We start from the raw sequence: 22988 nt of genomic DNA, 5'->3' as shown, positions 1-22988 counted from the left end.
GTAAAAGTTCACAACAGTTGCATGGACATCTCTTCTGGCATATTATCGTGCTATTGTTAGGGCCTCGTTGTTAAAACAGCATTTTTAACAGCTGTTTACAGCTGTTTTAAAACAGAGTTTAACTGCTTTAAAAATACATACCTATATTATGGTTGCAAAATGTTTACTCCTGTGTTTACTCCACAGTATTGGATTACAGCGTGCCTGGGCAGCTGACAGAGTTCTGATGAACTGGTCTCTCAAAAGAACCACAGGGATGTTTTTAGACTAAGTGTTCCCAGAATGTGATTAACTGCTTAGCACACAAGAAATAAAAGTGCTACAGAAAAAAAACCCCAAACCAAACCTGAAAGAAAAACCCTACCACGTAGCAGTTGTGCATATGGCAAACAGCATATGATACAGTGGAACGAAACCTGGAGGCTTTTGTCCATGGCTCTAGACAATCACTGTGAACATATCGTCTCTTCTAATTTGAATGATTTTAGTTTATGTTAATAACACACCTCTCTGGAACCTTGCACAAATTCTCAAACAGCTGTCTCTAAATATAGGTACACTTTTCCCTCTGTATTCACTGTAAAATATTGATAAATGCATATGTAGTGTGCCAGTCCCCTCCCTGGCAGAGATGGGACACGTGTAGAAGCTCATCTGTGCACAGTTACAGTGGATAATGCTTCCAGAGTTTATCACACAGTGCTTTCTATGGTGCACATGATGACACCAACCAGCATGGTCCATCTGGCATTCAGCAGGCTGATCCTGGCCCACAGGCTCTGTGTTTAGCCTGACGTTTTTCAGGGCAGCAGAAGGAGCTGCTGCTCAAATGGTTGCACAGCACCTCCTGCAAGGGGGATCACACCGAGCCAGATGTTGTGCTCATGCCAGAAAGAGGATGGGAGAGGAAGGGAGAGGCAGGTCTTGGGCTCACATGAGCCCAGCAGAGTCCAGAGCCTTTGCTGTAGCTGTGAGACAGACAGCAGATGGGAGGGTGCTGTGGTCTGGGGCGTAAGTGTGTGGTGGCAGAAGTGATGCTGCCACTGCAGCGTCCCACACCAGGACCTGAAATACAGATCCAGCTGGTGTAGCTCCAGAGGCTGAAGCACGCTGGAGTGTTTGTAGTTTTGGTTGGTAGCACTCAATTCTCACTTGCTTTCACTGACCCATGTGGATATTTGCTTCTTTCACTAGAGATCCGAGCTCAACTCATCGAGCAGCAGAAATGCCTGGAACAGCAGACTGAAATGAGAGTGCAGCTTCTTCAGGATCTGCAGGATTTCTTCCGCAAGAAGTCAGAAATAGAGATGGAATATTCCCGAAACTTGGAAAAATTGGCAGAGAGGTTCATGGCAAAAACAAGAAGTACAAAGGACCATCAGCAGTACAAGTAAGAGAGATTTCATTCCCCCTCAACCTCATGTTAGCCATTGCTGGTAGCGCTGCTCGCTACCTCTGCCAGTTTTGAGTACTGCTAGGTCGAGCCCAGATTCATAGTCACGTTTAAAATCCCCACTGGTGTTGAGCAGCATGGCAGTTCTCATTGCAGTAGAAGGTAGCCAGGTGCCTAAATACCCTTTTGTTGACTTGGGCCTTGGCACTTATTCATGTAAACTTCTGACAAGTGGTTTCGGTTTCTTCAAAGGTAGGCTGCGCACATATTATCCCTAAGCTACCACACGGAATTTAAACCATCCCAAATACAGCCAGTATCTCAAAGAGATGCAGATCCCCTAAAGGGCTTGAAAGCTTTGTGCTGGTCTGTTGAAGTGAGTAAGACAGGAATTCGGGCAAAAAAGGCATTAAGAAAAAAACCCTATTTTCATTTGTTGTTGCATGTGAGCTTGTGCTGCCTCTTGACACCTCTTAGTCCTAAAAGTAGAAATGATACATATTTAATGCCTTCCTTACAATTTAATGTATCCCTTTCATGGCATAGTAACTCATGGACAAAAGTGATCAGATAGTTTCTGGCAAAATGTGTGTACAGCATGTTTTCTGAAGAGTTTCAAACTCTTTACTTGTTGGCATAGATTGTCTGGTTCTTCTTCTGAATTGAGCTCAATAGAATAATTTTCATTGGAAAAGATCACCAAGTTAACCCAGCACTGCCAAGTCCACTACTAAACCATGTCCCTAAGCATTGCATCTGCACATCTTTTAAATACCTCCAGGGATGGTGAGCCAACCACTTCCCTGGTCAGCCTGTTCCAGGACTTGACAACACTTTTAGTGAAGAAATGTTTCCTAATATCCAATCTAAACCTCCCATGCTGCAACTTGAGGCCATTTCCTCTTGTCCTGTCACTTTTTACTTGCCAGAAGGAACCAGCACCCACCTGGCTACAGCCTCCTTTAAGGTAACTGTAGAGAGTGATAAGGTCTCTCCTCAGCCTCCTTTTCTCCAAGCTAACTAACCTCAGTTCCCTCAGTAGCTCCTCGTCAGTCTTGCACTCCAGACTCTTCACCAGCTTCACTGCCCTTCACTGGACACGCTGCAGCACCTCAATGTCCTTCTTGTAGTGAAGGGCCCAAAATTGAACACAGTCCTCGAAGTACAGCCTCACTAGTGCCAAGTACACAGGGACGCTCACTGCCCTAGTCCTGCTAGACACACTGTTTGTGATATAAGCCAGGATGCCATTGACCTTCTTGGCCACCTGGGCACACTGCTGGCTCAGATTCAGCCAGCTGTCAACCAGCACCCCCAGGTCTTTTTCCACTGGGCAGCTTTCCAGCCACACTTCCCCAAGCCTGTAGCGCTGCACAGGGCTCTTGTGACCCAAGTGCAGAACCTGGCACAAAACACTTGTTTATCCCCCTCAGCATAGCAGGGCCAGGCAAACACATCTCTGTCCTTTACTGGATGGAGGGGGAAAGATGGCGACAAAGGATGAGTAAAAGGCTGAGGTATTTAACAACCCAGTCTTCAGGAGTAAGAACAGTTGCTCTCTGGGTACAGGGACAGGAAGCAGAATGAAGCTGCCATAGTCCAAGGGGAAATGGCTAGTGACCTGCTACGCCACATAGACACACACAAGTCTAGGGGCACAGATGATTTGTGTTCGTAAAACTGAAAAATAAGTCTCTTTTTCCACTGAACCGTTGGTGCTGTGCTAGAGATAGGCAGAGCTTTTGATTCAGAACAGTCTGTTCCAAACACATCTGGCAAACAAAAGGTTAATCCAAATACAGCTCGCACAGTTCAAAGAGCAATAACATATATTTCTTAAAATTCAGTTAAGTGACTCAGTGATTCCCTGAAATAACCAACATGTGCATATGTCACCACTTCAGAGGGAGCCCTGGCTTCTGTTCATCTTGTGGGAAAATCTTTTTGCCTTGTGCATACAAACATCTTTCCTCGTTCTTAAACACGTGTTGAATCCAGGCTGGCAGATGTGCACAGGGGTTGGGACGGGAGTCCTGCCTTCAGACTTGTTCTGCATTTCTTTGATTGTTTTGAGAAGAACTTGCAGAAAGTAACGTTAATGGGTGGTCCACCATGCTGTTCCCACCATTTGTCCCAGAACAAGCAGGAAGATCTGTAGGTTTGGCCTTGGTACGTGCAGACGCGGTAAGGACCAAGTGATACCAGCATGGCTCTTCAGGGGTGCTTGTGTTGGCTGATCTGGCTAATAAAAGCCTGAAACTGTGAGCAGCACTGCTAAATGTCCAGCTCAGACCAAATGGGGAAGTTTCCTTAGCTCACTTCTGATTCATAGCAAAGCAAAGCACTGATGAGTAAGAAAAGGCTTTTGTCTGTTAATCATTGGTTGTTGCTTTGATTCTGGGAGTGAAAACTAAAGGTAGACAGTGAGGTGAGGAATTAAAGGGCCTATTTCTAACACTGGAAGTAGTTAATTATTAAAGCAATTTACAAAGAGTTGAATGAGTTTCTCCCTCAGTTCATCACTCCTGTCTTTTTTTATCTTCACCTGCTTGATCCTTTTGACTATAGGAGAATCCCTGCACAAGAGAGGGGAAAAAAAAAAGAACAGCAAGTTTCTGGAGCACTTAGTTACAAGGCAAACTTGAAATTAAAATGTCAACAAAATCATAAGGCAAATATTCTAAATAGGTCCTTATTGTCTGTGAAACAGTTGTTGAGTTACATGTGTGTTTCTTTTGCTTTGTGTAAAAGAAGAAAGAAATCATCCGGGATTTCACTTTTCACAATATCAAAAACTTGGAGTGGGCCCACAGTGCCAAAAGGCTGTCAGGGAGATTCAGAACTGGACTGCTGCAGAGAAAGTCCAGTCCTGCTGTTTGTCTTGTAATTGAACCGCCTGGGAATGGCAGTAGCAGCGTATTCATGAGGGCTGTGAATTTATGAATGCTGATCACAGAATATGTATGCCTGTGACATTTCCTTCTGCTCCCATAGCAGTTCCACAAATCCACTGCAGTGAAACAGCTACACCTGCAATTTTGCTCATGAAGGATTTGGGATGCACTTGCAGTGCTTGTTTATTTCTGTTGCCAGAAATGAATTACTGTTAGCCTTTCAGCAGTGACCTTTATTGGTTTTGAATATTTACATGTGCTCCATCTGTTAGTGACAATAAGATCTGTGGCAAGATTTTCTTTTTATACTCTCCAGTATTCTGAATTGTTACATTTTTTCTGTAATTTTGTATTCATGCCTCATGGGATTTGTGATCTGAAACTTGACAGCCCTGAGTTATTCCAAGAATGGACTGAATGACTGTTAAGAAGTGGTCACTTTTGCATAACAAGTTAATTAAGATTGTAAATTTCTGGGAGATGTTTGTATTAATAATGTAACTTTTTCATTTCTATACATAATACGTGTATGTTTCTCCTCCTTAGGAAAGACCAGAACCTCTTGTCACCAGTGAATTGCTGGTACTTACTCCTGAACCAAGTGAGAAGAGAAAGCAAAGACCATGCAACGCTGAGCGATATCTACCTGAACAACGTGATCATGCGGTTCATGCAGATAAGCGAAGACTCCACCAGAATGTTCAAGAAGGTAATGCCTCTCCTTCAGTCTACCCACTCTGCTTGCAAGGGGCATGAAGGAGGTGAAAGTGTCCTAATAGGTGGCATTTGAGGAGAAGATTCAGCACACGTAGCATAAAATCTGTTTTAGCACACACATAAATTCTTCATGAGTGTTTCTCTTAGAGCAGATCCTTAGTGCTGAAACACCAGGAACCTGCTGTACGTGCTGGTCACCTTAATTGCAGATATTCAAACAGCAGGGAAAAAAGCCTGTTCTTCTCTCAAAAGCACACTTGTCTACCCATGCAGAAAGGAAACAGGTTTTGCTCAGGAATCCCAAAATAGTAAGGCTGTATTAATGAATTCTTTGGAAAAACAGTATTTCATTGTAACTCTGTCATGAGAGAAACAGATTCAAACCGAAGTAGGGGTATGCCCTATAGTGCCTTGGCATAAGCATGGTAACACATGCTGCTGTTCTCCTAAAAGTCTTTCCTTTCCTTCCCAATACTGAATATGAGCATGCACTTTTGGTAACATAACTATTTATACTAGATCATTTCAGCATTGTCTCTGTACATCTCTTTGTACGTGCCCGTTATGTGTTTTCATAGCACATACAATGTATAAATCCCTCCTGTGCTAAGCAAGCACTCTGGGCAGCCTTAGTTTGAGATCTCTGTAGTGTGTTTGCAGTCACTGTTGTTACAATGTTCAGAAATAAAAATAGATTACAAATGCATATCTATCTGTCAGTCACAGTGGGATGCTGGTAGGCAAGTGACATCTAAAATGAGTTCAAAAAAAGAATAAATGTAAAGAATGTAAAGGGTGTGGCTAAATGAATGCAAGGTGCCAGATTAATATTTTCTTGGAACTGATTGCACATACACCTGACGACAATCCTAGATAGATAGCAGTGGGGTGGGGAGAAAATCATTTAGGGAATGCACAGGTTGTACTCTGAGGATAAAAAGTAAAAGTATGAATCAAATTTATTGGTGTGTATTAAAACCTGTAGCAGTAATAGAGTTGAAATTTGTAGTTTCTCAATCAGTAAAGGTCTGTTCATATAATATGTTGACGCATAAAACTGTAACTCACAAGCCACTAAACTTTCTAATATGGAAGATTGTTACAGAAGTTGAAAAGATAATGGGAAAAACAATTTGAGCATGATGGAGTGCTGTTTATGTGGAAATGTCTCAGACTTGTTTGGACCAGTAGAAATTTTTCAGTATTGAATCTGTAATAATCTTTCAGTTGTTTATGTCTTATCTCAGAAATCTCTCCACTAGGTGTGTGCTATTAGACACTATCCTGTTTGCTTTCAGCATAGTTCTGTTCCTTAGCACTGGAAATCTTGCTTTTTCCTTCCCCTCTCTCCAGATGGACTGTCCAAAAATATCTGGATAAAGTTTTCTGTGGAGGAGTGTGCGTCCATCTTTATTCACTCATAATTTACTAAGGGAGATTGCTGCAGCTTACCTCTCAGGAGGAGGAAAATATGTGGACATTTTCAGTGCAATAGCAGGAGACATATTGTCACATCTTCCTGACACACTTACCTCCTTCCTCTGTATTGTGTCCAGGAATGTGTAACATTTCAAATTTTCTTTCTACCATGGCTTCTTGAAGAACAGCAAGCAGCTGCTTTTGCTTTTATATTTCTAGCTTGGATCTTCTACAGGGGAAAGAAGTGAAAGGAAGATGGGGAGAGTCCCTGCTGTGCATAACCTGGAGCTCACATTAGTGAGGACCAGATCCTCAGCAGCTCTATCCTACCTGTCACCAGTGCCAGCTGACACTCTGCTTGAAAGAGGTCACAAGAGCAAAGAGGAGGCACACTTAGAACAAGAAAGGTGACATCCAACACCCTCCTCCATCAAAACTGTATTCACCCTAAAGAAAATGGTGTGGAGTTTGTTGGAGATACATAAACATCAAATAGAATATTTAACCAGTAGAATATTTAACAAATTTTTGTCACTTTGTGGAAGTTATTTTTGAAAAAGACTGGATTTGGAATTAAATTCCATCAGAGAACAAGTATAACTAATCTCACTGGGTGTCATCCCTATGAAAGTGTATGTGATTTGTTCACTGCTCACGGATTTCAGATCGAAGTAGAGACAAACCATATCCTGAAGATACTCCCACACTGGAGTCTAATCATACTGTTCTATGGAATATGTTCTCTCTCTCTTATGAGTAATAAATGTAAATAATAACAGTAGTAATATGAAGATTTCAGAAATAAAGACTAACAGGTGCATGCTTAATATCTTACTGCAGTCCATGGTCAAGAGCGGGAAATACACCCGTCTAATGTATCTCTACTACATTGTCTCTCACAGCATTGCACATAGGAACACTTAACCTCTTTCTAAGTAATTTCCAAATACCAGCTAATCAAGCTTCCCTATATTCAATAATTAGATAATTTAATTATATGTCTTCCAGTTTGTTACCCTAATAGTGTTATGCATAGCTATTATCATCTCGTTTATTTCTCCCTTGGTCTTGCAGCAGTGGCTTCTGCATCTTTGGAGATGCTTTAGCTCCGCTTTCAAGTCTGGAGAGTAACTACACCAAGAACATGATCAGAGCAAACCTCCCTCATTCTGCTCCAAACAGTCTGCCTGTTGCAGGAAGTGCTTCAGAGTGGATTGCCCTGTTGCTCATAAGCAAGATATGGGGAGACAACAGCAAAGTCTCTCTGAGCTTCTTGGCTCCCTCTGTACCCTCTTTCTTCTCCCTCTGTCCTCCTGAGAATATGAGGCTGCCTATTGTTTCTCAGTGGTAGCCCTTACTGGCTTTTTCCACCTTGCTGGTGGGCACGTAGGTTCTCAAAGAAACTTTGCCATAAAGTGAGCCCAACATTTTCTAGAGGGATACTCATTGTAGATTGGCTTCAGCTTGAATAGTAGCAATGAAAAGGCTGAACAATTTCCTCCTTTCCTGGCTATGCTTACCAGGGTAGGGTATTGTTCTGTTCTCTCTCCTGCTTATGTCTCCTATGTGGGATGCAGCACAAAGTTATGAGTCTGTAGCAACCCCTTTCTTTAGTCCTGTAAAAGGTACATGCAGTACCCAGTCTATATGAAACGTAGTGATGAGGGGTGTCTGTGTCCCTTGGTCTTTGTACCTGGCCCTTGTCTCACTGTCTGTTCTGAACTCATTCTGGTTCTTCCTTTTGTTTGCATCTCTACATCTGTCTCAACATTTGGATTGCTGTGGTGAAATGATCCCTACTGGTTCCACCTTACACATTCTGATGGGCCAGGACATATTGTGTTCAGGTACTTGATTGTACATGGCCCTCCTGTCTAGGCTGGCCCACTTAACATGTAGATATTCATTATTTTTCTTCTCCTGGGAGCTCTTTGTCATTCTTTTTCCCAGGTGTCAGGATCCAGCATCTGTTTAAATGTACTAAATGCTTGACAAAGATAGGATCTAGTTCAGAGATTTTGTGGCATTTATCTGATGATATTATGTCAGCCCTCATACTTCCAGATAGGCACTGAAGCTCTTCTTCTTTTTAGTTGCTGGCATATAAAAGCAGTACAGATTGCTGTTCATGCCTGGCCTTCATGCTGCACATAAAATTACAAACATAAAGTAGCAGAGTTCAAACCTTGCATACTTGCGTGTTTCTTCAGGCAGATGGGTAGATGGCCTCATGGGGACAATTAAAGAATAAAGTAATAAGGAAAAATGTCAAGCAGAAGGGAAAAGTATTATGCAGAACATTTCATGCAGTGATTCTGGTTACCCCAGCATTAATAATCGACTGTATAAACACATACCCACAAAATCCTTAAGCAGATTTGTATATTTATAATTTATAAGCATGTATTTTCTTTGGACAGAAACCATAATGAGCCAAGATGAACATATCTCCCAGTGTTTACAGTAAAAGATGCTGGAGAAGCCAAGCACAATAAATATTTTAGTTCCATAATCTGGCTATTAACAAGGAATATGACTACCTGCCAAATCTACTTGACTTTTTAAAGATTGTGGCATATATAGAGATTTTTTTGCATCATTTTCTTAAACATTTAAAGGTTTAAAAGGGTAACAAAGCTATTTGTCACTAAAGACTGGGAAATCTGGGACAAAATTTTACTAAGAGTTGGTTATGTCAGTGTCACAGCTCACGAAAGCTCATTAAAAGAAGGGTTTGTACATCAGTTCCCCCAGGGACCAGCAGCAGGCTCATTTAAAAGCAATAGTCACAGAATATTTTCCCTAAATGATGTAACTGAGAGTAACATTGTGTGTGCTAAATGCAGACACTAAAGAGTTCCAGAAAGAACTGAACCAACTCTTAAACTTCAATTAAAAAACCCAAAAGAATAAAGTTTGGGTACCCAATTGTGCTCTAACTTAAATGGATGGAAAACTTCTTACAGACTTCAATGAAAGGGTGTTAGTGTGAAATAAAATTTTAAGTTTCTTAGACATTAATCCACAAATGTGGATCTTGATAAGATCAGTAGGAGCACTGATGGGTTGAAAGTTGAGCACATACCAAAAGGCCAGTTTAGGTACATTTATTTGTCTGTTCTGTGGGTGTGAACTATCCTATTGTCAAGTGAAAAAAAATATGATACTGTCCCTTAATGCTTTGAAACAGATTAGTAATGTATATAACATTTTTAGAAAGAGTTTACATGTGCCCTAACATTTTTATTATGTTCTTTGTTCTATTGTTTAATGGATGCTAATACATTTCTCTAGTACATAGTGAATAAAGGTGCACCTCAGCGACTTTTTGTCAGGTTTTAATGGCCTGAGTAGATCTATCACCTCAGCTCCAGGAAAGTGTGTGCTGTATCTTACAATCTGCTGTTTGGCTGCCCTGAGGACAGGCTCCTAGAGGAGCACAGCATTCAAACACATTGAATTGTTGCAGGGAATAGGTAGTATAAAAGAGAAATAGGAAAGGCATTAACCACTGGAAATAAATGTATTTTTTATCTGGTGCTCTAACATGCTATAACACATTAAAAGCTGTATCACTTGCTGCTCAAGTCAGTATTTCTTCATCTTAAATGCTAATGTAAAATGTGTTGGTTTTCGAAAATAACCCCCTTTTATACTGCTAAGGTTAACCCAACTTCCTGACTTTTATTGGAGAATTCCTACAAAATCTTTCATCAGAAAGAGGCAGCATCTGACATCCATCACTACCAGCACGCTCTGCAGGTTGGAGTCCCCTGGTGGAAGGCTGACTCATCTGTACTCATGTGGCGTCGATAGGCCGTCTCCTCCTAATTTTTACCCTTCTTGCTGATCACCTTCCTCCCTCTCTTTTTGCTTCCCATTTTAAACCTATTGTCCTTCCCTAGAAGTATCTCCATCTTCCCTCTATTGTCAACTCTTCCGTTCACCTTCAAATTTACCACTGATCAATGTATTGCTTGGAAAAGATCACGTACTTATGGTGTCCAGTGCATCCTGAGGGCTGGACCACTTGTGCTTCAGTGCTGGACAAGGCTTTACAGGAGCAAAGAGAAAAAATGAGTCCTAGTAAATAGTGTTCATTCCCCAAATCTTCAATTTATCCCATGCCTATTTGCATTAAGGTGTAACTGAAGGTGCATCTTTCAGTGAACTGCTGTCTGCTTTACTCACAACAAAATCTGCAGAGCGGAAAGAGAAAATTAGGTTGGGCTTTTCCATCTCACCTTCCCAAACCAACTTCTGTGCTGCCAGGTTAAGGCATGCTGCCTTAGAGTCAGCATTGCTGTATTTAGTGCTTGAGCTGTCATCAGCTTTGAGATGGTAGTGACCAAACGTTGAAAGGGATAAATTGCTGGAAGCTGGAGTTCATCAACAGTTTCTTCCCACACATGTGCACTTTCATCTTCCAGTCTTAATGTCAACCATCTTATTTGTATGTTTTGCCTTTCTTTCTCCTAAAGTAATTTAGAAAACAGACCGCTCATATTCAGCACTATAGAAGCAGCTATCCAACAGAAAGCAGGTGGCCTCCGCTTCTTGGAGCTCTGAGGAGATGTGTAAGCTGTGTCAGAGCTGTGCTGCTGACTTTTAAAGGCAGGGTGCCAATGTAAAGCAATGAAAAGCAACTCAGAATTTTTGCTAAAGCTTTTACTGTGTTTCCCTACAGCAGCTTGCAAATCTGCAATCCTTTTCCAATTCCTCACAAGCACCCTGTGTGCTGCTATGCATATGCATTTTTCTCCTTTGTATTACATGAAAATAATTTGATACTTGCAAATAAATTGAAGGAGGAAGCCTTATGTTCTGGATACTTCAGTAGTGAAGCACACCTCATGAGAAATACCAGATTTTGAAAAGTATAAGCAGTGAGGGAAGTTTCATAGTAGGTCTATGTAACTTGGCTTCAGAGCATGTGTTGCACTGTGCTCTACTACAGCTAATGCCCTTGGGAATATGAGAATTTCACTGAAGTGTTTTTTAATTTATATTTCTAATTCTTGGTGGTTAAAAATCATCTTGCATATAAGGATTGGAGTGAATGCTGATAAGGGATACAACAGGTTGCTCAAAATACTGCCCAGAGTGAGAAGTATGGCAGTAGGAATAGGGGAAAAAAAATCAAAATGTTCAGTTCCAGCTACTGTATGTTTCATCCTCCTGGAAGATGCGGTGGGTGGGACGTGGATGTGTGGTGTGGCTCCTCCTCACACGTGGATGTTGCACTGGAAATTCTCATTTAGAAACCATTATTCCTGCAGGTGTTCTAGTGATGGCCAAGTATGTGTTAGTGGCTTTGGAGATGAGCTGTCCCCAAGGATCTTCCTTTGGCTTCTATACAAACACAAAGTACCTCTCAAAGCTAAGGCCATTATCTATCATGAAGTTGGAGTTTTTAGAAGCCAGGCTAATTATCAATTTATTCACAGAAAGAGAAGAAAAAAAAAAAATAAAGCAAGCTGACATTTCCAGCATGGCTGTTCCAGTGCTGAGCATTGCAGACGAAACGTAGCCAGGCTGCTGGCCAAGTCCCGTAGCTCTTTTCTATTGCTGTTTTCCAAAGCCTGTGGTACAAACGCCTTCAACTCTTGCACAGTTGCCACAATTTTCCTCCAATTGAACTGCTGTGGACAACTAACAAAGGAATATATTTGAATGACACTCCAATTAAATACTCTTATTTTGAGTATTTACTTGCTTTCTTTAGTAACTACTGCTAAGCATTTCTTTTTTCTGGGTCAGAATGAAAGTAAAGACACAGTCCAGAAAAGCTAAACAAAGCTGTTTCAGCAGACCACTCTGTGGAATATTAGGCAGTTGGGTATCTCTTTCAAAGAGGAGCCACAATTATTTGTTGCATAAATATTTAGATAATTGCATGTGCTGAGAAACAAAGGCTGTTCTAAATGTTAAATTGGGTGGGATGTCCCTCTAGAATATCCCATTCCACGTGGTTTAGTTTTTGTATATATCGTAGCAGTTGTAAAACAGTACATGGGTTTGTTCCATTAAAAAGGCTCATAACGTTGATCCTGAACTTCACTCTTTCTTTCTGTTGGCACCTAATTTCCTGATGCTTCATGGGAAAATCTTTCCAGTTACTTCTGGGTTTCCTTTTAGAAGTCTTCTGTCCAGATGTTGCCTGTCTACCTCTGCAGCCCTGAATCTGGTGCACTGTAGTGCTGTCAGACTAGTGTCTTTGCAGGAAATATTGCATTCCCTCTCTAGGATGAAAAAGGTGTACAAATAACAAGAAGAAAATGTATGTTGCCATTTTTGCATGCCTTTTTCTAATGGTTTCTTTTTAATTACAGAGCAAAGAGATTGCATTTCAGCTTCATGAAGACTTAATGAAAGTTCTTAACGAGCTTTACACAGTAAGTACAGATACTTACTCAGCTTATCTTATACAAATTCCATATCTGACTTATTCTATAAACTTTAAGCATCCTTTTATCTTGCAAGTTACCCCCAGTGGAGATGCTCATTTTTGTCTTTTTACACAAGTCTAAATTATCTCTTTTGGAAAGACTACTCACTTGTTTACAATACATATGCTAATACTTTCAGGATTACTCTTTATTTTCAACCCTTGTTCCCCCCAGACTATGCTAAGCCAGTGTAGTATAAGTTTTATTAATTATTAATGAGGCATTTCTACTCAGAGCTTACCAGAGCAAAGCTGCTTCTTTTTCTGCCTTGTTTTCATCCATGCTGCCATCAGCTAGGTTTAACTCATGGACTACACTCAGTAAAAATCAGTAAATGTTACTTATGTTCCCTCCCCTCTCCCTGTCTGGGATTAGTAAATACTGAAAAGAAAAATAGAAATATGGAGAGTTGTGTAGGGTTTCTGTGCTATTCAGAGGGGTCAAGAAATAAACACACTTAATATTCTGGCAAAGCTGCTGACTGGTTAGAAAATCTGAGAGAAGGTAAGTCTGAACTTCTTTTCCTCTTTGAAACTCATCTACACAACTTGTTACTAGAGGATAAAGTCTTGTCTACCTAAAAAACACTTCCCAAAATATTTTTGAGGGGATATGTTCTGAAAAATAACAAACAAGAATTACTCTTGTTTTAAATATAGCTATAAAACAAAAAGGAGCTAATGATATTCCCCTCTTATAAAAGCCTATTGATTCCTGATGGTCAAGGAAGTTGTACATCTAAATTCTCCCTAATGTCTAGAAGAACTGAGACATCTGTGCTGCAGTACCCTGCATAACCGTCTCTAGACTGTTCCTTTCCCTGTCCTCAAGATTTGAGGGATAAGGAAAAGACCCCACAATACATATATTAAGAAATAATCTGTGATTTTAAGGAAGTTTAGAAAGACATCAGAGACCAGCTTTCCTCCAGGTGAGATCGGTCAAACATTACTGTGCATTTTGTCATTTGTTCTTTTGACTTAAGGAAAGTGGGTTAAAGAACAATTTAGGTGGCCAAAAGAAGATCCAAAGAAATTTAGGCCTGTCTTACTGTCCTGGGTTCTTTTGGACTGCAGTTATGGGAACAGGTTCCTAAACCTGCCTAAACATTATTTATTTTCTTTTGAGGGCTTTTCTTTGAGGATTTCTTTTTCCTGAAATCACCACTGATTTTGTAGGGTGCGATTCTGCAAAACCTTGTTGGCTTAGACCTGTAGTTTGTGAAGTGTGCTGTTACCAGCTTCTGCAAAGCAGTGGTAGCTACAGACAATTCGCACAGCTGCAGGGGGTCATGAACTGCAGGAGCCATTCCACTACTGGGGCTTCAGTGGTGAGTAAGCCCTGAAGATACACTCTAATTTCAGTTCCACACTTGCGTAACTCCGGTGCTTGGTGAGGCAGGGCGTTAGTGTCTGTGCACTCAGGGTTAGGAAAACAACAAAGGATGTGTGGAAACACTTTGCTGAATCATGGCTGAAAATCTGCAGAGCTGGATTTTGGTATTTTCAGTCTTCCTTCCTACTAGTGCTGTATCTTCCTACTAAAGGCTACAGAGCTATCCAGATATTAACCTCCATGTTATGGCTTCCCATGAACGTCAATTCCTCTCTCAGAATGTAATTTTTTTGTAAAACTGGAAGCTTTCTGCAGTTCATAGAACACAGAGCATGTGCATAATTTGAATTAGGTTTCTGCTGAAGGATGTTTTTTGGGGATGGAATTTTCTTCACCTGATTTTCAAGCATCTGCAGCATAGGTACAGATATCTTAGCTTGCCATTTGGGTTCCAGTTATAGTCAATGGGAATGTAATATGGGGAGGTCAGACCCCTTTGTCTGATCAGACACAGGCATCTGCTTCAGATGAAATGATCTATACCGTTAACTCCGTTGTCTGGCTTTCCATTGATTGCAAAGGAATTGGTCAGCTGTAGACGCCCACATTTACGCAGATAAAACCCACACAGTGCAGAGTAGCATCTGTTCCACTGCTTGCATCTTTGAGGTCATCATCAGCATGTTCTAGATATCTAGACAGATGGAAACTTCATGCATAGGTTTTTAACACTGTGACACTTATGGTTTACAGAATAAGATCATACTGGCCTTCCAGACAATTATCTACAGTTTTTATCTCTGGGGGTGGTATGTTTCTCAGTCCCTTACAAAAGAAGAAGTCAACTTCCTGTTCACCCCATGATTTATTGGGGAGGGAAATAAAATAATAATTAAAAGAAATTCAGCCTTACTACTGTGAGATAGATCTTTGTGTCCAGAAGAAAGCAAATTAATGTCAAGTCAGGGAATAATATGCTAATATTAAAGTCTACTTGGTTCTGGGATTTTTTAAAGGAATGGTACCTTCATGAAGTATAATTTAAAATGCAAAGCCTTATTGGAGTTTAAGTATCTCTAAAGCCTTTGAGTGAGGGGAAAGTAACAGAGCTTTTAATGAACTGAGGGTGTGTATGAAGAAGGGCTTAATAATCTGTTTACTTCTTAAGAATTCTGGCTGCTTATTTGATGAACCAAAACTCAGAACTGTAATGAAATGTAAAAAAAAAGTCAGACACTGTGGAGTGTTATATAACTAATGTTCTTTAAAAGTGCACCCTAATAGGAGACCTTTCTCCTTGCTTACACTTTATGTAATTAATTCCTTTTTCTGTTTTCATTACTAGGAATTATCATGGAAATAGAAGATTTGTGCCATAGGTCTTCATTTACTCCCTGGGAGTAGCTTAGCTTGTGTTGACTTTGGCTTGTGCCATCCTCATTAAAATTAAACATCATGTACAGGATTGTTGAAAAATTAAGAACAGAAGCAGGTGAACTGAGGCTTCAGAAGAGGTTCTAAGAACCTGGGACCAAAGCAAGCTTGTTTTGCTGGAATAATCAGAATTTTGTAAGGGAAACTACTTTTCCCATCTCTTTTACATAGAGAAAGTTTCCCTTTATGTTATACATGTGTATGTTTTCTACATGTTATTCACATGACTAGTGAAAACACATGTTAAAACTCTGTATTTTCAATTCTTGGTACTTTATGCACTGTTTCTTAACTTATGACTCTCAAGATATTGTGCTAAAAACAGTTGAGTAGCTAAGATTCAGACTGTATCTTTGCAAATTTAGTAAATTCTGAGTGGTGAGTACTTTTAATTATGCATGGCTCTCCCTGGCTGTGCCAGCCAGTCAGTATTTCAAGGTCTGCAGCACCCCAGCTGCTGCATTTCTCTCTTTCTCCTCTCCATATTACACTTTCAGCCAATGTAGACTAGTAGTTAGCCCCATGTTTTACATAAGGATATAAGCTCTTGAAATTAGAGCAGGGCATATGTACCCTTTGTGTGAGTGGGGATGGGGAAAGAGGAGCCCAGTTAGTTTTGTGGGGTCACAGAGCAGAGCTTATATCCTGACAACTACAGGGAAAAAAGTGAGACAAACTGAGGACTCCAGGTCTGGGTTGGTATTTTTTGTGAACTGAGAGATTTAGAAACCCTCTTACATGTTGATTTAAAGAGGCAACGGATTATTGACTTTACAGTAGGTCATTGCAATAGGCAGAGCTCCCCAGTCAAAGTCATCTTCCATTTCTCTGGGGAGATAAAATATCTTCTGTTATCAGATCAAATATTGGAATATGACAGTAACATCTGAGTGATGGGAATGGTAGGAAAACACAAGGTAGTCAATATTTTTCTTGCAATGGAGGGAGGTCTCCACTAGATTTATGTAGGAGTGAGGGCGCATTCATAAATGACCTCTAAAGGAGCTGGGAAGGGGGGGTGAATGAGGTGACAAGTTTGCTAAAGAATACAGAGCTGTTCTGGTAATAAGGATGAGAGCAAATGATGGAGAAAAGTGAAGCCTATCATAAAATGACATCTTCCTATCTCCCACGTGGATTTCCGGATTACTCCTACTGGCATCACACTTCTCACAAGTAAAACAAATGTAAGGCTTTCAGAAAAATTAAAAAGCAAGGGCAGTCCAAAGCAAACAATTTCATACTGGATAAGACAGGGCTGCTGTGCTGCTTGTATTTTCCATTGCTTTATCTTACTCTTTAAAAATCTTGGCTGTTTAATTTCTCAAGGTAGTTTCTGCCAGATTGCCTTTTTTTCTTTGCTGAAATAACACAGAATCTGGATTCTCTATTGAAAAGTGAAGTCCAATTTACTGTAGCACAGCAGAGATCTGAGAAGATGAAACCAGTAATTATGTTATTGGTAGTAATATATCAGTGACAATTCCTGGAACCACATCAGGGGTTGGTTTGGAATAGAGCAAGATGCTGAAAACAGCTAACACCAAGCCTGCTGAACAGGTAGAGGCCACTAATGTAGTCAAATTGGCACAAGACTACTTTTTTTTTTACTTTTCTTGGGAAAAGTACTAGCTGACCTGATTTAATGAATCCTTTGCAACTCCATCTTCTGATAAGAGCTCACAGCTTAGCAGAGACAATTCTGAAACAATTCAAACACGGTAATTGCAACAGGGATGAACCACTCTTCCAGTAAATGCCTATTTCCTGAGAAACACTATGAAAAAGCTCTTAATTATGCATTTTTATTATAAAAATAAAGCATGTGGTAACACATGGTAATTCCATTATATTTTGATTTTTCAGCCTTTGGTCTTAGTGCACTGGATTAAGAAACTTTCTAGAAAAGAAGTATGCATGTAGAAAAGCACCTTGCTATGGGGAACATCCCTCTCTTGTAGCCCACAGATGTACAGCACTAATTACCATCTCATTGATGGATTTGCCCAGATAACAACTGTGTGTTTGATTAAAATAATTATCTAAGGGTTTACTCTAATGTGCCTTTCCCTGTGATAAGCGCTATCTTCTGCCCTAAGCCTCTTTGCTGAGCTCTTATGAATGATGCTGAAAACTTGGCACACAGAACGAGACGTTTATATCACTAAGTGAACAGTCTGTCACCTAGAAGTGGGGGAGTACATAGTTTGGGTAGTGTAATCTTTTTCATCTGCTTGTAGTCTGACTTGGGTATCTGTCAGAAAGCTGTATTTAACATCTCTGGATCTGCAGAATAAACCTGCTAAATTAATGGGAGGTAAAATCTCCATTTACTTTTACAAAGGGACTAGTATGCACTTAACAGTGCCTGTTCACTACAGCAGAGAAGGGCAGCATATGTCATGATGACAGTTCAGCATCTGCAAAATTACGACCTTGCTCTCTCTTTTCAGTGCCTACTTGATGGCTGATCAATAAGCACTTTGGGGACTAATTAAAGTCATTTCAGTGATAGATACTCTCACAGGATAGTCTATAATTCAACAGTTTGGTGGACACTTGAGGAGCAGCATTGCTTATTTCATCAGATTATTCATGGTTTGAATAACAGATCTATGGATCTGATGGATCTTTCACCTATTCATAGATTGGAGATCTCTGGATCTCAGAACTCCTCATGTAGTAAGTCTATTTACAAGAATTAGGCAGGCCTGTTACAGTATTTAACAGTCTTGTAAAAACTCCAGGGAGACAAGATGGTATACTGTTAAGGGAGAGTCATATGTGCAACTTAGAATGCAAATTCTAAGCTAATTTGTTGAGGAAGTGTGCACTGAAATACTCAGAAGCCAGCTCGCTAGCTTGTTCCCCTTTATTTTCCATATTCATCTGTCTAATGCTCTCTCAAGTTCAGCTGCTGCCATATCATCTCTTAAAAAACATTGACAAATCATGAAAAGGGCTGGAGCTGTCAGCTTTCCCCAGAGGCTTGTAAAATAATGATATCACTGGTGCATGAGATAAGCCATGCTGTCAACATAACAAACTGGACAGGAGTCGAATGCATAGGCTGATCACTGCTCTGTACATAGTCTGTATTGATTTCTAAAGCAGCGTGGCTCGGGTAGGACAGACTCTGCTTGTTTTCCAGTCCTTTTTCAATGTTAGTTATCATCTTAGGAATTATTTCTACCAAAAACTTGTGCAGAGCTGTTGGGAGAATGTGGATTTCAAGGAGACTTCTTGGTTCTCCGTAGAGACTGTGAGGTCGGTGCCACACACAAAACTTGACCTTCAATCCATGTGTAGTGAGACACTCTGGATTTCATAGCGTGTGCTGCAAGCAGGCGATGAGAGGAAGGAGCCTTCTTCAGTGATGTGAGGTTAGCAGAGTCAGTGTGGAGGCACCTGAGCCTCTTGGTGATAGCCAGCAGAGATACACTTGTACTCCTTGACAGAACAAGGAGGCAATGTCACAGCCACTGCGGAAGGGCATTTGTTGCCTAGCCCACTGAGCTACATGGCACTTGGAAAAATTACTTCAAAACCTAAAGTGCTTTCTGTTTTTGTCAAGCAGAACAAATCCTTGCTTCACCACTTCAGTCAGGTGCTTTGCATTGTGCTGTTAGGAAACTCTGAGATATTACTGTTGTTCCCCCTTTGCCAGCAGAAAAACTGAGACAGTACAAAATAAAATTACTTTCCAAAGTGGTGAGACACAAGATTTAGCCTTGTCCTATGGACTGAAAGGTCTCTGGAGCTGGCACAGAACAAAAGTTAAAATATAAAAGCAAATAGGCCAAAAGAGAAGGGCTCAACCTTGCTTTAATTTCCTATTCCCATCATTTTTAATAGAGCCATCTCACTTTCTGTGCTTTTCAGGTTTGTTTTATAAATACTTTTTTTACAAAGTGCTTTCCTTCTCTTCAGTAAGTCCTTCTCTTCAGTAAGTCCTTCTCTTCAGTAAGTCCTTCCAAGTGGCTATATGATTTAGACTCCCCAGGTACAGATTCCCAACCACTTTAGGAATGCCTTCAGTAACTGTGTGGGATATGGAGAGTGGAGCGTGCCGTTCAGTCAAGCTGAGCACTGTGCAGGTCTTGCCTTCTCCCAGCTCCACTTCTTCTGTCTTTGGGGTTTTTGCCTCATCGGTGCAGACAGTGAGCTGCTGAGGCAGGGAGCTCTGTGCTCTGGTTGGGCCTTGGAGCATGACTGTGCTATAAAACAGCAGCAGCAGTGATGAGAACACTGAGCCCTGCTCCAGGCAGTTTGGGGCTTTTCAACAGAGCGCTGTAAACACATGTTTTTTAAAATAAAAACAAGCCCACTCTTTTTGATGTGTGTCTCCAACCGTTGTACCTTACTACAGGAAGTTAGTGAAGAGTGGTCTGTTTTATTTTTTACATCAATCCTATTTCAGTTGTATCAGCAGCATGGCATCAGCGCTGAATGGTGGCATACGTGGTTCGGGTGTATAACGTATGCATAACGAGCATGCAACTCCCTAAAAGCTGGAAGCTGGCTTTCTTTCTGTTGCACAAGACTTCAGATATGCAACTGTTCAGGCATCACCTGGCATGGCATGCAGTTGGTTTGTGTCAATCCACACTAAGCCATGCTGCAGTGAATTTGTCTAGCTTTACTGTCCCCAGTGCAGCCCTTAGGCTGGCCTAACCAGTTACAAAAACTACTCATCTCCCCGGCAAATATTTCATGGCAGCTCCCCAAACTAGTCTGTTTCTTCCATGGGTCACACAAAGCTCAGCTGAAGGAGGAACAGCCCTTTTGATTCCTTCCTTGCTGTGCTCTTCGGAAATGTGAATGGCTTGCATGGCCCCAACCCAAAGATAACATCTGCTGGGTAAGAGCACTCTGGCACCCTGTGAAGAAGAGAGGAGGCTGCTAGCTGCCCGAGGATGCTTTCATGCTTTGTTCCTTGCTTGAAACTTAGGACAACAACAACAAAAAACAAACAAAGGGATTAAAATAAAGGGCTGGGGAAGGTAGAAAGAGGCATTCTGTGCTGGAGGTGGGCAGAGATAGCCCATCCCATTGGAGGCGGGTGGTTTGTGGTTACTTACTGCCCACTGAAGCTTTTCTTGCTTGAAGAAAAGGAGGATGGAGCTGAACCAGTTCCCCCCCACTCTGGTCTGTGCAAACATGTATTTGCCACCTGGCAGTCCAAGCTGTCTTGGCTGCAGAGCCAGCGTGTGTGTAAGGGGAAGATAACGGTATTAACTGTGGGGAAAGCATCTTCACAACTTACTTATCAGGTGGCTCCTCCTCCAGCACTCATATTGTTTTAGGTTGCACCCAGTCTGGTGGCTGAGCACTTCTTACCAGGCTGTGGGCAACTGCCCAGCTGGCCAAGGATGTGCTCCCAGACAGAAGCTTCTCCGTGCCTCTGCTTCCTTCCCCTTTCCTCACCGCTGAAGAGATCCTTCCGCTTTCAGTCACTCAGTGACCACAGCCGAGCTGTTAACTTAGCACTGAAGAAGTCAGGTAGATACTGCACTGTCATAGTTTTATGGCTCGTTATTTCATCCTTTCATTCAAAGACAGGAATCCTGAAGTTTCACAAAAAGGATTTTACTCTTTTCTATCAGAGCAATGAAAAAAAAACCCAACAAAATTTCTACAAAGTTTTTGACTGAAATATTAGGTTGCTGCCCTATTGCCTGTCAAAGGGTTTCAGTAATGCAAGGCCCTTCTGAGCAGAAAAAAGGCAGGATGAGAAACAGTCTCACACGCTTAACTTACATCTAGTTCTCCATCGCCTTTCTCTTTGTTCATAGTGTTTGGTAAAGCACTCTGAACCTTTACAGTTTGATATATCAAAATAAAATAAGAATGCACCTAGAAGTCCTCGGTCTCTGTTGGCAAAGAAACTTGTCCAAGCTCCTTGTTTATAAGAGAATGTTTTACTCAAAGACCTTGTGATTTTCTTGTAAATACATTCATGTTTTCATTTTGTCCTAACTCTCTTTTGACTCTGTCTTCCGCAGGTCATGAAAACATACCACATGTATCACGCAGAGAGCATCAGTGCAGAAAGCAAACTGAAGGAGGCAGAGAAGCAAGAGGAAAAACAGATCGGGAGGTCAGGAGACCCTGTTTTTCATATTCGACTGGAAGAAAGGCACCAGAGACGGAGCTCTGTGAAAAAGATTGAAAAAATGAAGGAAAAAGTAAATAGTCCTTTTATTTAGCTTCATTTGAAGTAAATTCAGTGCATTTTTTACATTCTTTAGCATGATATTAGACAGTGGTCCAGCTGGGAAATAAAATTAAACAAGGTACACATAATAAACTAGCAGTGGGTTATAGATAACTTGACTTAATTGCAGTTCAGAGACGGGAATACTTTATTCCCAGTGTCTTTCTTGCAACGTGGTTTGTCACATTTGAAACAAAATATCAAGTTATCACTTTGGATTACATTTGTTATATGCATAACAGGCGGGCAGCTAAGCATCATTCTTGTTAATTCCAATGTGTGTGCTTGAACTGTTACCATTTCTGCTTCATACCAGAAGTGAAGTAATTCAAATACATTAATATGCAACCTTTTTCCTAGCGTCAAGCAAAATATTCTGAAAACAAGCTGAAATCTATTAAGGCCCGTAATGAATACCTGCTCACCCTTGAAGCAACCAATGCTTCCGTTTTCAAGTATTATATTCATGACCTTTCGGATTTAATTGATGTAAGTATTGGCATATTTGTTTTGATGTTTATTCTGTTCAGGAATAATACTGTAGCCATATGAGTTGCATGCCATATGCTTGTAGTTTAAAATATAGTGTGGTGTAATCAGCAGAATTTCCTTTCAGCTTTACATTTCACAAAATGAAGTGCCAGTAAGATGCTGGACTCATTCTTTTTAAGTTAGAACATTGTGTTTTCTCCCCATGTGGCAAGAGAAAATATGACAGGAATAACACAAAAAAGGTAGACATTTCCATTTTGTACTGTAAAAGCATTTCTGGGCTACAAATAGTTTTTACAAGATGAGCTTCTTAAGGGGCACCTAATAATGGTATTTTAACTCAAAAGAAGACATTTCCTCCATTTCTTCAAAATCATTTAGTTCATTCATTTAGTCACTGAATCAATTATACACTGCTTTTTTCCTTATTTCATGTACTTTGCAGAACAGACACGATCAATCCTGTGCTCTGTACTGTCAACAGAATTCTTGCTGATTTTCATTAAGTTATTCCTGTGGGAACATCCTAGGAAAAATTTGGTTGCACACTGATGTTGACTTGTACTAGCGTTTGGTCTCCAGAACCTGTATTATTGGCATTTTTAGATGATATGGAGGGAGAACCCCACACTCTATCA

General features: G+C 40.7%; 1 protein-coding gene across 2 annotated transcripts in view; it reads left to right on the top strand.

Moving 5' to 3' along the window:
• SRGAP1 (SLIT-ROBO Rho GTPase activating protein 1) overlaps nucleotides 1–22988 on the top strand; it is a 147362-nt gene that overhangs the window by 73498 nt on the left and 50876 nt on the right. For both annotated transcript variants that reach the window (XM_084260223.1, XM_084260222.1), the window contains exons 2-6: nucleotides 1195–1390; nucleotides 4834–4996; nucleotides 12756–12818; nucleotides 21647–21829; nucleotides 22219–22347. In XM_084260223.1, coding sequence (XP_084116349.1) covers nucleotides 1195–1390; nucleotides 4834–4996; nucleotides 12756–12818; nucleotides 21647–21829; nucleotides 22219–22347 — 734 coding nt within the window. The remainder of the gene's footprint in view (nucleotides 1–1194; nucleotides 1391–4833; nucleotides 4997–12755; nucleotides 12819–21646; nucleotides 21830–22218; nucleotides 22348–22988) is intronic.

Source organism: Gallinula chloropus (genome assembly GCF_964237585.1).
Source record: "Gallinula chloropus genome assembly, chromosome: 1".
In the NCBI taxonomy this organism is placed as follows: domain Eukaryota; kingdom Metazoa; phylum Chordata; class Aves; order Gruiformes; family Rallidae; genus Gallinula; species Gallinula chloropus.
This window is presented reverse-complemented; position numbering and strand designations above follow the sequence as displayed.